Genomic DNA, 17,412 nt, shown 5'->3' with positions numbered 1-17,412 from the left:
ATGAGATTGGCACAGGATAGAGCAGGGTTTAGGGCTGTTGTACATAGGGTCGCTATGAGTCGCAAACGACACGATGGCACATAACAACAACAACAGGGATTTAATCTTTAGAAGGTCCCATTCATCAATTTTATTCTCTCCTGGTTGTGTATTTCTGGCTATAGCTTTTTTATACCATGAGCTAGGCCTTCTAAGATTGGTCCTGCTTTGTCTCTTATGATCTTCAAGGTTTTGGGCTTTACCTCTAGGTCTCTGATTTAGTGGTGGGTTTTGTTTATTTTTTTCTTCTGGTACCAGAGGTTGCACAGATTACAGTTACCTGTGCATCAGTATCTAAAAACTCAAGACATGCAACTTTTCTATGTCTAGTAAAAAGACATGGGCTTAATCTATAATCCTCTGTTTATTCCTGAAAACCAAGAGGTTTAGACAACAAGACCTTTTTATCCATCTTCAGCTGTACTAGAAAGGATGATAAGAGCAGAACTCACGGTCAGTCACAGATGCCTGTGGATGCCAGCAGGGACTGTTCACCCTGGCTTGACCACAGGCTCTCTGGAGAGGCTGTAGAAAGCCAGATGGAAAGATTGGCCAGGTCTAGACTCAGGGCGACTTAGGCCAGTTAAAGGGATTTCACTGTTCAGGGGGTGGCCCTGGACAAGGTTGCAGTTGTGCATCACAGGCCCCTTTTGCCACCCGATTTTTTTTTTTTTTTTTTTTTTTGTGCAGCTGGAGTGCTCTTTGTTTTTTGTTTTTTTTTCTATAATTATATTTTATTAATTTTCATAAACATTTACAGAGATTTTGGGCTTCCACTCATTCATTGTTGCACTATTCTCTCTACCGTCCTCCCAGTTTGTTCTTGTCCAAATGCCACAGTGCTTGTCAAAACCAGTTCTGATTAATCTTCTTTGTCAGTGTGTCCTTTGCCATTCCCTATCACTCCTCCCTGAGAGAGACTTCACCCTGAGTCATAAGGAAAAGGGGATGGCGTATTCTCTTAGCTACTTCCTGCTGAAAAGGGACGCTGTGGGTTTCAGGGTGAAGATCTTCTCTCACTACTCTAAAGGGCCCCTTTGGCAGTAGGAAACACATAGACTATTATGGAGATTGATTTTGGAATTTAGATGCACTCTTATTGTGCCACCCGATATTGTACTTGGCAGTGACACAATCACACGAGAACAGCCTGGCTCCCATCTCTTTACTGCTTCTCTGCCGGTCTGTCTTTGAGACTAGAGGAATTGCCCACCTTGTACTACGTTTATGTCAAGCGCGAGTAGTAGTGTGGGGTCGTTTGGTGTGAGCAGTATGGAAGCCGGGAATTTCCACTCCCTTCCACCATCTCACCACTTCCTGGGAGGTGCTCTCTGAATACTCTAAAGGAAGGGACTTCTACTAATGCACTGATCATTGCAGTGGCTTCCCTAGACCTTGCATAACTCTGCTGGAAACAGTCCACTAGCATTCTGCCCAAGTGCTTCTGCTAGTGTTCTCCAGACCCTCTGGCATGGCTGATGAAGTGCCCTCTAGCACTAGGTTCTACTAACATCTTTAAAAGATTCTCTATGACTTGAACGTCAAGCAACCTGGGCCAGGCAGGTCTCCCTGTGCAGAGGCCCCAGAATACCCTTGGGGCAGTCTGCAACCCCTGATGGTACATTATAGGTCTCTCCATCTCCTGTATCTCCATCTGACCAGAGAAACCAGAATTTTAGTCCCTTTTTCTCCCCCCTGGAGTGTCAGCACAGTCCTCAGATGCTTGAATGAACCCTGGGTCTTCATCATGCCGTTATGTATATACTTTCTTGACTACCCTGTTTGCCAAATAGTCACGCTAAAACACAACTTAAACACAGTCATTATATGGAACACTTTTTGCTATTGTTGTTATGTGCTAGCAAGGCGCTAGTGACCTTTAGTGGCCCTATGTAGAGGCTCTGAAGCCTGCCCTGTCCTGAGCCAGTCTCACTAATTCCTACACGCCAACCCCCATTACCCTAGTCACTGTATCAGTCCATCTCATCCAGGTCTTACTCTCCTGCTCTGCCCCTCCACCCTTCTGAGCATGATGTCCTTCTTCAAATATCGGTCCCTTCTAGCCCCTACAGAGAAACTTGGTTTCACCCTCTCCAAGATAGACCTCTTTGTTCTCTTGGCAGTCCATGATAGGTTCAAGACTCTTCTCCAGCACCACTATTCAAAGGCATCTATTCGTCTGTCATCCTTAGTCGTTGTCCAGCTCTCTGGACAATTCTTTGCATAGCAAATAATTACTAACACTATGGGCTGGATCAGGCAAACCTCAGTCTGTGGACTGGCATCATTGCTTTCCAGTACTCTGGAGAGGCCCCTGACAGCAGGTTTTCCTGATTCAGTTTGTCTTTTGATTTCCTGACTGCTAGTGCTAAGAATGTTGAATGGAACATTACTTATAGAAAAAATAGAGCAAGTCCCTCCCCACAAATAGTACAGGGCTGCATGCAGCTCTCTCTGCATCATTTGAGAGACTCCATTCTTTCCTCACCTGGAATAAATACAGAATTTGGCTGGCTAGGTACCATATAACCCCCACAGATGAGGAGAGCAGAGAGCACTTACTGGGTACCCAGACAACAAAGGAAGTTCCCTGAAAAAGAAAAGAAAGTGAAAGATCTACAACCTCAGTTCTCGGCCAAGGTTTCTGGTTAGTTAGTCCAGTTGGAGGCTGAGTGATAGACTGCTTTTCCATTTCCCCAGTACCAACAGTATTTGGTAAATGAGGGGAAATACAATTAGTTTGTTTCCTTTTTTTATTGGAGTTAAACTCTTGGTAGCAGCAGCCAGGAAATCAAGAGACAAATTGCATTGGGAAAGTCAGCTGTGAGGGACCTCTCAAGAGTACTAAAGAGCAACGATGTCAGGCTGGAGACTAAGGTGCATCTGATCCAAGCTGTAGTCTTTGCAATTACGTGCTGTGCATTGGAGAGTTGGACAGTGAATAAGAATGATAGAGAATTGATCACTTTGAGCTGTAGTGCTGGAGAAGAGTGTTGAATATATCATGTACTGCACCTATTCCTAGGAGAACAAACAGGTTTGTCCTGGAGAGGGTGAAGTCAGAATGCTCCTTGGAGGCAAGGATTCTGAAGCTTCTTCTAACATACTTTGGGCATGTTGCAAGGAGGGACTGATCCTTGGAGAGGGACATCATGTTTGGGAGAGTGGAGGGTTGGCACAGGAGAAGAAGACCCTCGATGAGATGGATCAATGCTGTAAGTGGAGTGGTGGGAATGAGTGTATTTGAGACAACGAGGTTGGCACAGGATAGAACGGTGTTTAGAGCTCTTGTACATAGGGTCACTATGAGTCACAAACAACTCGATGGCACATAACAACAACAACATATTTGGAGTGCAGGCAACTTGATGGCACATAACAACAACAACAACAACATATTTGGAGTGCAGGCAACTTGATGGCACATAACAACAACAACATCATATTTGAAGTGAGGGAGCGCTGGTGACCTGGTGGTAAGAAGCTGCCCTGCAATCCCACAGGCACATGGTTTAAATCCACCAGCTGTTTTGCAAGAAAATGATGGGAAGTCTCCTCCCAACTGGAGGGTCAGCTATGGGTCAGTTCCAACTTGATAGCACACAACAATATATTTAGAGTAGGGAACTCTGGAGGCCTAGTGGTGAAAAACTGTGCTGCAATTCCAAAGGCACATACATGGTTTGAACCTACCAGCTGCTCTGTGAGAGGATGGGCAGTCTCCTGCCATGCAGTTTACTGCCTCTAAAAACCCACTAGGGTTGTCAGCTGTGATTCATTCCCGACTCAGTGACACAAAACAACATATTTAGAGTACAACTGTTAGATTGACTAATCTCTTGCCACAGAAGATTAAAGAGAATGTATATAGTTGGCTTACTTAGCTTTGCAGGTTTTTCCTCACTTTAAGAATGAAACTACAATAGCCATGAGTCTCTTTTTTGTCTTATATATAATTATTTCTGCTAAGAAGATACCATTCAAACCTAGGAGCAGTAGTCATACGCTTGTTGCCTGACCTCTCAAGAAAATTAGATGAAAAGAAAAAAAGCAGCAGCATTGATGCAAGGCAAAAAGCCATTTGCAATAAGCCTTCTAGTACAGGAATATTAGGCAGTGATTTTACAACATAAATTGTTTTTGTTTTTTTTTTTATGCGTGTACCGTCAAATTGGATCTGACTGGTACAGGAGGCGACTGTTCCTCCTTCTTCAGCAGAGCATCTGGTGGATTTGAACCGTACAACATAAATTGTAACCATTCATTCAATATGAACAAGTTGCCTAAAGCTTTTTTTTGGTGCCTTTTTTCCCCCTTAATAGACGTGTTCTCCAGTAAAATAAAAATACCAATACCTTACAAAAGTTCGTATACTTAAAAATAAACCCATCTCTATACCATAAACAATTAGTGACTTCACTTTATTAATATTCTACATTAAAGCCTCTGGAAAATTGTCCTTAAGAGAACTGCTGATTGAGCTCCAGGGTAATATAACAGAAACAGAGAGTATAATCATAACTAAGCGATTCAGTATGAGTAAGGTGCTGATTGCAGGCAGTCTGCAGGTTCCCAGCATCCACCTTGTATAGATTGCCCCTGGTTGACCTTTAATGCAAGGCTTTGAACCAGTTCTGTCATGGCCAATGAAGTGAAACGGGAACAGGCCTGAATCTTTACAATTTGGGTGATTCATCACAGTAACCAGGGCAGGAAAAATTACGATTCTGTGCCCTGTAATGCTTTTCAGTTTCTGTTGGAAAGCCACTAGGGTGTTGCCCTGCTAACTGAAAGCCAGGCCTCTGTAGGGTTCGGATCCACCAGCAATTTCTTGGGAGAAAGTTGAGGGGTCTCCTCTTGGGCAGTTCATTGCCTCAGAAGCCCAATGGAGAGTCAGCTATGAGTCGATTCCGATTTGCAGGCAGTGAATTTTTGAGTGCCCCGGAATGGAACTCAAGAGGCATTGTGAGCCAGCTACATGAGATTGCATTATTGACAGCACTGTAGAGAGCCACACATACTCAGAGCAGCATGGGCAGCTGTCTTCTTTGAGTGGGACAGTTCTGCTTTAAGATTTGAAGCCCTGATTTAATGTTAGGTTAATATTTTCTCTCTCACTTTGAAACAGTTGAGCCAACCTCTACTTAAAGACATCATCACAGTCACCGGACCTGCTGCATGTGTAGCTTTTTTTAAAAAGAGATTTTAAAAATCATTGTTGTACATTAGTTTGAATAAAAAATTCACACACCTGGCTCACTGACTAGAAGAGATCCATGTTTATTCCCATTCCAAAATAGGTGACCCAACAGTGTGGAAAATATCGAAGTGTCACTAATACCACACACTAGCAAAATTCTGAAGAAGATTATCCAGAAACCACTGGAATAGTACATTGACAGAACTACCAGAAATACAAGCTGGGTTTAGAAGAGGTTCTGGCACTAGACACATTCTCACCAATGTCAGATGGATCTTGGCAAAAAAGCAGAGAGTACCCAAAGAAAGTCTTGTGTTTCATTGACTATGCAAAGGCATTTGTTGGATTACGACAAATTGTGCCTAACCTTGAGGAGAATGGGAATCCCAGAACACACTTGATTGTGCTTACGTGAAACCTATAATTGAACCAGGAAGCAGTCCTCAGAACAGAGCAAGGAAACACTTCATGGTTCAAAATCAGGAAAGGAGTGTGTCGGGGATGTGTTCTGTCTCCATACATTTTCAATCTGTATGCAGAACAGATCATTCAAGAAACTGGGCATTAGTTCAAATGCACCAGATGCTCTGCTGGAGAAGGAGGGGCAGTGGCCTCCTGTACCAGTCAGATCCAATTTGATGGTACACACACACACACACAAAATAATAAAATTTAAAAAAGAAAAAAGAAACTGGGCATTAAAAGGAGGAATGTGTCATCATGATTGGAGGAAGACTTATCAACAACTTATATCATGCAGATGGCACTGCCTTGCTTGCTGAAACAGAAGACGACTTGAATCGCTTGCTGCAGAAAGTCAAGGACTTTGGTCTTCATTATGGATTGAAGCTCAACATCAAGAAGACAAAGATTCTCACCACTGGGCCAATTGGCAGCACCATGATAGATGGAGAAGAGATTGAGGTTGTAAATAATTTCAGCTTGCTTGACTCTTGGCACCAGCAGTCAGGAAATCAAAAGACAAATTGCACTGGGCAAATCTGCTGTCAAAAACCTCTCCAGAGTACTCCAAGGAGAACCTTGATTTCACCTTCTCTAGGACAGACGTGTTAGTTCTCTTGGCAGTCCTTGATATGTTCAAAACTCTTCTCTAGAAGATCTTCACCCTGAAACCCACAGCGTCCCTTTTCAGCAGGAAGCAGCTAAGAGAATACGCCATCCCCTTTTCCTTATGACTCAGGGTGAAGTCTCTCTCAGGGAGGAGTGATAGGGAATGGCAAAGGACACACTGACAAAGAAGATTAATCAGAACTGGCTTTGACAAGCACTGTGGCATTTAGAAGAACAAACTGGGAGGAGGGTAGAGAGAATAGTGCAACAATGAATGAATGGAAACCCAAAATCTCTGTAAATGTTTATGAAAATTAATAAAATATAATTTAAAAAAAAAACCAAAAAAAACAAAACTCTTCTCTAGCACCACAACTCAAAGGCGTCAACTTCTTCTGTCATCCTTGGTCATTGTTCCACTTTCTGATGCATAGCGAGTAATTATGAAGACCATGGCCTGGATCAGGCTCGCCTTAGTGTCTAGATTGACATACTTGCATTTCAGCACTCGGGAGAAGTCCCCGACTCTGATGTAATACTTACGACTCTTAGAGTCTAGACTCCATGTGGTGCCATCTTATCTCTTTGGAATATTTCTTCACAAACTAAAGAAAGGTGGGAATTGAAGTTAGAGCCAGCTGAACTCTGGGAGCTCGTTCTCCTTCATGATGGTGAGGCAGCATTTTTTGTTAATGGTGGAAAATAGACACTGGAGTTGGCTTCTCTGGGTTCAGATTCCAGCTTTGCTCCTCATTAACTTGGAAATTATCTCCTCTGCCTCCATTTCATCATCTATAAAACAAGATTATAATAGCTTCTGCCTCTTGGTTGTTGCAAGCACTGAATGAGCACTTAGAACTGGGGTGGCTCATGGTATTCAAAAACAAAACAAAATTAAAAACCCATTGCTGTTGAGTCAGTTCTAACTCATGATGTTTTCAGAGTAGAATTGCCCCCGCAGCGTTCTTTCAAGGCCATAAGTCTTTACAGAAGCAGATTGCCACATCTTTCTCCCACAGAGATGGGCTTGCACTGCCAGCATTTTGGTCAGCAGCCAGGAGCTTAATCATTGTCTCCAGGACTCTTTTGGTCCATAGTAAACGCCATTAAATGTTGGGGGGGGGCATTTATTACAAAACATTTTTTTATATTAAAATGCCTTTGTTGCTACTTAACAATTCTCTCGTTCCAGATCCCCATTGACAACATGACGAATGAGATGGAGCAGAGAGTGGAGCCTCATAATGATTACTTCAGTACTCAGTTCCTGTTGAACTTTACTATCCTTGGGACCCACAACATTACAGTGGAATCCTCCGTGAAAGATGCCAACGGTATCGTATGGAAGACTGGCCCCAGAACTACTATATTTGTAAAATCTCTGGAAGATCCTTATTCCCAGCAAATGCGTCTACAGCAGCAACAAGCCCAGCAACCGTTACAACAGCAGCAACAACGGAATGCCTACACAAGGTTTTGAGTGCACAACGAATTTTAAAGGTGTTGCTGAAATTGGCAAAAAGAATTTGCTTTTTCAGGTGAAATTAACATGTGAAAGTTGTAAAGTATAGCCAACAACATATTTGATTTTTTTTTTTTTTTGGTAAGGTCATATCCTGGACTTTATTTCTCCTTTTAATTTAAACAGTTTGTTTGAAAATAATTGAGTTCTTAGAAAGGTGTTGTTGTTGTTTTTACCTTTTAAACCCAAATCATTTTTCTCATATTTAAAATTTTTTATATGTGTTGTTTGAGTCTCTGTCTTTAAAAAAGAGTGTTCCATGTTTAGATCATTGAATTAGTAAATTTGACTGTTTAGATCATTGAATTAGTAAATTTGACTGTTTTTTCACCAAAACGCATCCTTTGTTGCTGACAGACATGACATTCCAGGTTAACAGCTGGGATGTTCTGACCATGGTTGCAGACTCAGCCATGTTAGTTTAAACTGTGTCTTTCCATAGATGGACTTGATGGGATCCCTTGTAACCTCCAGCACTGTGAGATACTGCAGATTTGACACACTGCTCTATTACTTCACGGAATCTTCTTGTGTTAAAGCAACCTTATTTATAGTTTTAGTGCTGGATTGACCAAAGTGCAAGTAGCAGTTACAGCAGGCTTGGAGATTTGATAATTTGCTATGGTTTATAGTATGTTTGTGACTATATTATCTAGAGTTTTTAACACTGTTTCTAAAAGTGAAAAAAATCATCGATAGGGACAGGTATTTTTCTTTGATCTGGTTGAGTTTCTTTGTGGTGAGTTATGTAATACACTTGATTGTCTAGTGACAACTGTCTCTGTATCACAATCTCACATCGTTGGAACGCTCAGGGACTAGAGTTTTTCTGGTTATCCAGAAAACATGTTTTTTTTTGTTTGTATTATAATTCTGGTTGAAAACCATTTTAAAATAATGTACTTTCTCGCCTTAACACAATGTATTAGATAGAATTTAACCTGTCTTTTTTTACTTGGAATCAGCTAGTCCTTCAGGGTCGTGATTTCTAAGCATCAGAGATCATAGGCTTGACAATGTTGATGTTTCGTCCCTGTGTTGCTCTTAAGCAAAGCAGTACTCATTCTCTAGAAGTTTCCTTTTTAAATAAATCTCAGCCTCTTTAGTTGTTTTGTCTTTTTTGTCTTCATGGTTGACATTGATTCAAAAGGGAATAGACATTAAAACAAAGATATGAGTCTTTAATACCTCCTTGGTATGTGGCCCCTAAGAGCAAGGACTGGTTGGCAGCTCAGGTTCCTCCGAGATCACTTGGTTTCAGGAACTGTTGGCCCTGCTCAGCACACTACTGCCCACAGCCAGATTATGACTATAAAAGGTGCAGATCTCTGTTCCTTTCTGTGGGTGACAGCCTTTTGGGGTAGCCCAGTTATACACAGTTTGCACAGTCATAACAGCATCTTACATTTTTGTTACATGCCAGTGAGTCAGAACCAGCTCATAGCTGACCCTCAAGCAGGTTTTTAGAAGCTGCAGATACCATGAGAAATTATCCATCTTTCTCTCACAGAGCAGGTGGTGAATTCAAACCACCTGTGTTTGGGTTGGCAATGCAGCTCTCTTCCCACGAGGCTACCAGAGTCTTAGGAAAAATTACCAGAATGGCACAGAAGTATGTCCAGATCACCTTGCTTTTTTACCAGGTCTGGAAGGAACTGACGTGTAAAGCCTGGGTATCATTATTGACTCTAGTGAATTGGCCCTATGATCTGAGGCAAGTCACTTTAGCTCACTAAGCCTTAGACTCCATGCATGTAAAATTACTGACCTAGAGTAGATTTAGACTTCATTCTAGAGTTTATTATCAGATGACTTAAAGATTAAAGAGGAAAAAAATTTTAAAATATTATAGTCTGCTTGTAATTGTCTGTTTTTAGATTTTTCAGATTTATGTTTTACAATGTGGTTATCTGGTAAGTTTCTGGTTCGATGTCAAGGCAGAGTTCTTTAGGAGAAGGAAAGCAAATTCCTTTTGAGACCATCCAAAATTTTCTTATCCATAATTTATCCCATCTTTCTCAGTCTCCCCCTAGCCCCAATATCAGTCCCATTTTACAACAGTGGCCCTATGCAATATTTGTCCTTTTGTGACTGAAATATTTCACTCAGCAAAATGTTCTCCAGGGTCACCCATTTTGTATAATATTGCATGAGTTCCTTGTTTTTCAATACAGCGTAGTATTCCATTGTGTGAATATACCATAGTTTCCCTATCCGTTTGTTTGTTGATGGGCACTTAGATTGTTTCCAACTCTTTGCTATTGTGGACAAAGCCACAATAAACATGGGTGAGCATGTATCTGCTTGGGTGACGGTTATGGTTTCTTTAGGGTATATTTCCAGTAGAGGAATTGCTGGGTCAAATGGTATTTCTATTTGCAACTTTTTGAGAAAGCGCCCTACAACCTTCCATAGTGGTTGCACCATTTTATACTCCCACCAACAGTGAATAAGGGTTCCAGTTTCTCTGCAGACTCGCCAGCATTTGTGGTTTGCTGTTCTGTAACACTTTGTTATTTAAAGAGCCTTGTACCTACTGCCTGTAGATTTAAATGGTGCAAGAAATGAGAAATAAGTGAAGGTTTGCTCTTAACCATTCATTTGTAGTATTGTTGCCAGTTCAACTTGTCAGGCAGAGTAGAATTTCCCCCTAGAGTTTCCAGGCTTTACTTTTTTACTGAGGCAGAATGCCATGTCTTTCTTCCTAAGAACAAGTTGCAGCAGGTAAGTACTCACCACTGACCCTTCTCATAGTTGCCAGGCACTTTACCACTCTGCCACTACCACACCTTCAGTATTGCCTTATCAAAACCAGCCAAACCACTACTGTCAAAACCACTACTGTCAGTTCTCACTGCAGAGCCTCCATTGAATATGCAAGGCTGTACATTTTAATGCCTCCTCTTTCTCCTGTGGAGTTACTGGTGGAATTGAGCCTCCAATCTTCTGTTTAGCCCCGTAAGTTATGCTCTACACCATCAGACTCCTTCACTGTTACCCTGTGCACTCCTCTCAAGTAAATTCTAACCCCTAGTGATCTTTTACCAAGTTTTTGAGGAGAGTCCAGTCACAGAGTGACTGGTGGATTCAAAACCTTTCTGTTAGACTGGGAAAAAATATTTGGTAATGATATGTCAGATAAGGGACTTATATCCAGAATTTATAAAATACTTGAACACCACAATAAGATAAAGGTAAATAATCCAATAGAAAAATGGGCACAGGATATGAACAGACACTTCACTGAAGAAGACATTCAGATGGCCAACAAGCACATGAAGAAATGTTCAAAGTCCCTAGCTCTAAGAGAGATGCAAATCAAAACAACTATGAGATATCATCTCACCCCGGTAAGAATAGCAAAATAGAACAGCAAGCAACAAATGCTGTCGAGAATGTGGAGAAACTGGAGCTCTTATTCACTGTTGGTGTGAATGTAAGATGGTGCAACCATTATGGAAGGCGATGTGGCGCTTTCTCAAAAAATTGCAAATAGAGATACCATTTGACCCAGCAATCCCATTCCTGGGAATATACCCCAGAGAGACCATGTCTGCCATCCAAGCAGATATATGCACACCCATGTTTATTGCAGCTTTGTTTACAATAGCAAAGAGTTGGAAGCAGCCTAAGGGCCCATCAACAAACGAATGGATAGAGAAGCTGTGGTATATCCACACAATGGAATACTACGCAGCATTGAAAAACAAGGAACTCATGCAATATTATTCAAAGTGGGTGACCCTGTAGGACATTATGCTGAGTGAAATATCTCAGTCACAAAGGGACAAATACTGCATAGTGCCACTGTTGTAGAATGGGTCTGACATCAGGGTGGGGGTATGACAGAAAAAACTGGATAAATTATGTATATTGTATTGAAACAGATGAGGGGAAAACAGATTAGAAGTGATATGTGATTGAGTATTATGGTTAGCACAGGAATCCAGAATTAAGGTTGCATAGAGAAGTGTACTCGGGGTGGGGGTGGGGGGAAGGGACGTGGGAATTGTATACTAATGAAGAAATTTTTTTTCTTTTTTTTTTTTTCTCTCTTCAGAGGGGGAAGCGAGCTGGTGGGGAGGGGTGGGCAGGGAGAAAATTGCGGCAATGAATGAATGGAAATCCAAAACCTCTGTAAAAAAAAAAATAATAATTTAAAAAAAGAACAAATCTTTCTGTTAGTAGCTAAATGCATTGTACCAGCAGAAAATTCTTAAACCCTTTTCTAGATAAAGAGTCCGTACTGGAATTTTGCAAGGCACTTGAGATCTCAGGTGGAGTGTGGATAGATAATAAGAAAGATTTTCAGTTGATGTGTTTGCTAATGTGGTAAAAGGCCCATTTGCTCAACACTCGGCTCTTCTCGCAGAGCTCTCCTAAACTGAGCCCTTCTCAGTTACACACATTAAAAGCAGACATCTGTCTTGCCTCCCCTAGTAAATCCCCCAGTTAATATTTTCTTCTCTATCATAGCACTGTCATTTTTGTGTGAAAATGGTTATCTGTTTATTACTAAGTCATATATAAATTTTCAGTAAACGCAGATGTTCTCTGACCTTGAAGAAAAAGAAAAAGATGAAATAGTAAAAAATCAAAAAGTCCTGTGAAGTCAGTTGTACTTATTTCTTTTTGGGAGCTCTGGTGGCCTAGTCTAGAGGGAATTGGCTGCTTACTCACGGCCTCATGAAGGTTCAAATCCAGCACCTATGGTGAAAAATGGGCAGTTTACATCCTCTCAAAACACACTGGAAGATTGGGAGCTCTGGTGGCCTACTGGCAAGAAGCTGCACTGTAATCTCAAAGGCATGTAGTTCAAATCCACCAGATGTTCCACTGGAGAAGGAGGGGCAATCTCCACCTGTTTCAGTTGGATTTGATTCAACGGTACACACTAAGAAAGGAAAGAAAAAAGAAGAAGGAAACACACTAGAAGGTCACCCATGAATTCTACTCACTTAATTAGGACAAATGACAATAATTAAATTCTCCACACCAGTGGGTGTATATTTTCCTTTATCATACCATGTCCCAGTGTAAAATGCTTATTTTACTGACAGGTTTTTTTGGGGTTTTTTCCAGAGATATTTTACTGTCTAAACAAGCAAATATGAAAAACTTACTTGCTCTTTTTTTCCTACAAAGACTGACACACATTATCCACAAAGACTGACACACATTATGCACTGTACCAATCTTATTTATTTTGAATGATAACTGAGATTTAAACAAGTCATGTTTTTTTCCTGAAATGATAAATCCTGCCCTGGAGCCACAGCTACCCAGGTTTTAATGAGGAAGCATGCTGAATGTAGTAAGTTTGCTTTTTCTAATCTATTTCCATTTATAAAGCATGATCAAACATTTCCCCTCAGCCAGCTGACTTAATAAGTTCCCCTAAAGCAGTTCTTCCCAGCACAAATTTGTACAAGAAATCAGTGTCCTCTTTGTTTAGTACAGAGGTGTGGAGAATACGCTGTTTACAGACCACGTTGACATGTCTAGCTTTTGCACAGTGATATCTAACTGAAAAACTACAACCCAAACCATTATTGTTTCCAGATACATTTTTAAACTAAAATTATGAAGGTGGAATAATAATATAGCAACAACAAAACAAGCACCAAATACCTAAAACATCACTGAGTTAAAGGTGTGCATTGAAGAATACTTGCTACTTTACCTTTATCTTCTTGGGGTTTTTATCTGTGGAATTCTACTAAGCATATTTATGGCTATGAGTGAAAAAATATTTTAAATAAAAGATTAAGGCAGAATAGAGCTAACCACTGAGGGAGTATAAGAACAAAGGTGCAGGAGAGCTCTGGTGGCCTAGTGGCAAGAAGCTGCACTGCAATCCCAGAGGAACAAGGTTCGAATCCACCAGATGCTCTGCCGGAGAAGGAGGTGCAATATCCTCCTGTACCAGTCAGATCTGATTTGACGGTACACGCACACAAAATAATAATAAAAAGAGCAAAGGTGCCTGTGTCTCGTTCTCATGACCGACCGCGTGAAGTGGAACTAGGCCGCGCTGCCTGAGCTGTCCCCTCACTACCAGCAGTGGAGCTAGCGAGGTTCTGCCGATGTGTCATCTCACCCTGACGGCACAACTTTCTGGTGAGATGAGCAAAGTGACTGTGAATTCTTAACACACCATCCCCGCCTTGTTTTCCCTTTCCCTCCAGCCCTGGGCCCCACTGGGCAGACATCATGTGATGGGGAAGGTCAGCTCTGAAGTATAACCCTACTTGGCAGGAGGAATCATGAGCTGTAGAAATCAGGGAAGGAAGTTGGAAGGAAAAGGGGGAAAGGGTTTTCCTAGTGTGAACCCTACACTTGCCAAGCTTTGAACTAAGGGTGGGAGATTGTTAAGAAAACTGATAGTTTACTACTCTCCTTTGCTAGTGAATGTGACGGACATTAGAGACTCTGGCAATGCGGTAGTACCATTTCTACTGTTCTAACGCTCATCCCTCACATGTATCAGGTAAGCAAGGATCTTGGGTAATTTGAAAACTGGTCAGCATCCAGTGTTTTCTCTCCCTGCAGCATTTGGAGCGCCTCTGCTTCTTCCCAGAGAACCTCCTGGCATGATTGGGAAATTGAGTGCCGACCACTTGGAAGCCAGAGAGGACTTGAGAGCATTTGGAAAGACATGCCCTTAACGCATAAATGAAATACTCAGCTTCGAGGAGAGAAGAGCTTGCACTCAAAAAGAATTAAATATTGACTCATGTTGCAGAGGCGGCTGCCGCTTTTGGCCAGACTGCTGAATGACACCAGCCCCTCAATGTCATATTTCCCTGTGCCAGGACATTATGGAAGAAGGAACTATAATCATGGAATCACTTAAGCAACGCTAGGTTTAGCCTACTTAGTAGCTAGTTGTCCCCTGGGATGCTCAGAAGCAAGTTGAGCCTGAGTAGATCTATTCCTGTCTATCAGAAAGAGCATGTGTACATAGAATCTCTTTGAAGTGTGAGGACCCCTCAGTTTCCTCAGCACTGTCTTCTGCAGCAGCTCCCTCCCCCAAGTGGCTGAACAAGAGGCACTGACGGGAAGCACTTCTTCATCCCAAGCCCTGAAGGTAATAGCTGAAATCATAGGACACTGGGACTCAGTCAGCAACATTGCTCTGTGCAGGAGCTTGCAAATAATGCAGATTTCTAAGCTGGATCTTTGCCAGAAGCATAGCCTGCAAGGACAACTCACTAAATGTTTCGTGAACGTCTTTATGGGGCCAGAACCAGGCACAGGGAATACAGAGATGGGCTGGCTTCTTGGGTACCTGATCCACCTGCTCCTTGGGGACAGACCATGGGGCAGGCTATAGAGAGAAATCCACCCTGCCCTGGATTGCACTAGGTGAGCTTAAGCTTTCCCAGCTAGCTAGTCATTGCCTCCAGTGAGAAGAGATAGGAATAGTGGTGTTAGGACCTTCCAGATCAGAGGCCATGCTATTCCGTGTTTAGAAAAACCTCACTTGGGTTCAGTGTCCTCCACTATTTAACCTACTTCATGAGTTTTTCTTACATATACATACTTACTCTTGGTACCAGCAGCCAAGAGATCAAAAGACGAATTGCATTGAGAAAGTCTGTGGTCAGGGACCTCTCCAGGGTACTGAAGAGTAATGATGTCAATCTGGAGACTAAGGTGTGTCTGATCCAGGCCATGGTCTTTGCAATTGCTATTCATCAAAAAGCTGAATAATGACTAAAGAAGAAGAAGAATTGATATCTTTGAGTTGTGGTGCTGGACAGGGGTATTAAATATACCGTGGACTACTAGAAGAGCAAACAGGTTCGTCCTGGATAGGGTGAAACCAGGGTGCTCCTGGAGGCAAAGATTTTGAAACTTCATCTGACATATTCTGGGCATGTTGCAAGGAGGTACTAGTTCTTGGAGAGGGATATCATGCTTGGAAGGGTGAAGGGAATGCGCAATAGAGGAATGACCCTCGATGAGATGGATTGACTTAGTGACTGGGGTAATGGGGGTAGGTGTGTCAGAGACAATAAACTTGGCACAGAATAGAGCAGGGTGTAGAGCTGTTGTACATAAGGTTGCATGAGTTACAAGCAACTCAGCAGTACATAACAACATGCATACCTAAATCCCTCACTGCAGTATTAAACCTTCATTTGCTGTGTTTCGGAGGTGGCAGACTCCATGTCCTGAAGAAGTCATGGTCAGAATGCAGCTTCCCTGCCTAACCTCGGGGCTGGTGTAAATGTGAACTAGTGGTGGCTAATGTCACCATGGCTTGTTAACGGGAACAAACTCATGCCCCATATCTGACCGAAACTAGTCTTTCAGCCTTCATTTCTTCTCACTTCTCTCTGAGCCTTGACTTAATTCATCTGTAAAATGGGGATAATAATTACACTCCTCAGGTGCCTAAGGAGCTCTGCTTGCCTAGTATGTAAGTGCCAGGGCTGATGCTAAAGGACAGAACTCTGGGTGTTCAAGTCCACCAGCAACTATATGGAGGAAAGATGAACAATCTCCAGTGTTAGATTTCCAGCCTCGGAAACTGCCAGAGGATCAGCAGTGAGTCAATTTGGAACTGCCAATGTGTAAGGAGCCCTAGTGGTGTGGTGCATATGGTGTATTGAACTGCAAATCTAAAGGTCAGTAGTTTGAATCCAATAGCTGCTCTTCAGAATAAAGATGGACCGTCTTCTCCCATGAAGGTCTACAGCCACTGAAACCAGATGGAGAATCACTCTAAATTCGAACTCACTCCATGACAGTGAGTGTTTGAGTTTTCACTGTCCTCTTGCTGAGTTTGGAAGGCACAAAACCTAATTCAAGTATCAGTCATTTTCCTTCCCTTTAGTGGAATGATCGCCTTGCCCTGAGGCACCGCAGCTTATACAACAATGATTCTTCTGGTTCTCTTGGTCTTAAAGAAAGATGGTGTTAGGACAAATACTGCATGGTGCCACTGTTGTAAAACAGGACTGACCTCGAGGCTGGGGAGAGACTGAGAAAGATGGGTTCAATAATGTATACTGCAGCCTGGCAACTATGACAGTGAATGACTGGTGTGATCAACATCAGAAATATGGCACATTACCAGATCAGGGAATAACCAGGACATCAGAGCTCACAAAAGCAGACCAGCAACAAGAAGATAAGGAACAAAATGAAGAGGCAGATGATGACAAAATGTTACACAGAGCCCGGGATGACTGGAAAGACACCCATCCTCAGGGTTATGGCAACAGACAAAACATGGGTTAATCTGCCCACCACAAGATGAAACAAGAGGGGTTCAACATCTCCTCCAAGGAAAGATGTATAGTCTTCCTCTTCCTTGGGCTCCTGCATCAGCTGTGTACAATAAAAGCAAAAATTCTTCATGTTGCTTTGGGTTCAATAAAGTGTCAAATGATTAAAAAAAAATAATGTATACTGCATTGAAACAGATGAGGGAGAAAACTGTTTAAAAGGGATATGTAACTAGGTATTTTTGTCATGACAGGAGTCTAGAGCGAAGGCTACATGGTGGGGTAGACCTTGGGAGGGTTTGTAAAACAATGAAAAAATTTTTCTTTTACCTTTCCAAGAG

The 17,412-nt window shown here is 42.0% G+C and overlaps 1 protein-coding gene across 4 annotated transcripts in view; it reads left to right on the top strand.

Moving 5' to 3' along the window:
- The window catches only part of INTS7 (integrator complex subunit 7), a 126,733-nt gene extending 118,766 nt beyond the window's left edge, over window positions 1-7,967 (top strand). For 3 of the 4 annotated variants that reach the window (XM_006887966.1, XM_006887964.1, XM_006887963.1), the window contains one exon: window positions 7,503-7,967. In XM_006887966.1, the coding sequence (XP_006888028.1) occupies window positions 7,503-7,790 (288 nt within the window). In that variant the 3' untranslated portion in view covers window positions 7,791-7,967. The remainder of the gene's footprint in view (window positions 1-7,502) is intronic. The other variant, XM_006887965.1, reaches the window with a different exon arrangement.
- The last annotated feature ends 9,445 nt before the right edge of the window (window positions 7,968-17,412 follow it).

Source organism: Elephantulus edwardii, unplaced genomic scaffold (genome assembly GCF_000299155.1).
Source record: "Elephantulus edwardii isolate Elephantulus edwardi_28Jun2011 unplaced genomic scaffold, EleEdw1.0 scaffold00063, whole genome shotgun sequence".
NCBI lineage: Eukaryota > Metazoa > Chordata > Mammalia > Macroscelidea > Macroscelididae > Elephantulus > Elephantulus edwardii.
The sequence above is the reverse complement of the archived record's forward strand: the minus strand, read 5'-3'. Positions and strand labels throughout refer to the sequence as shown.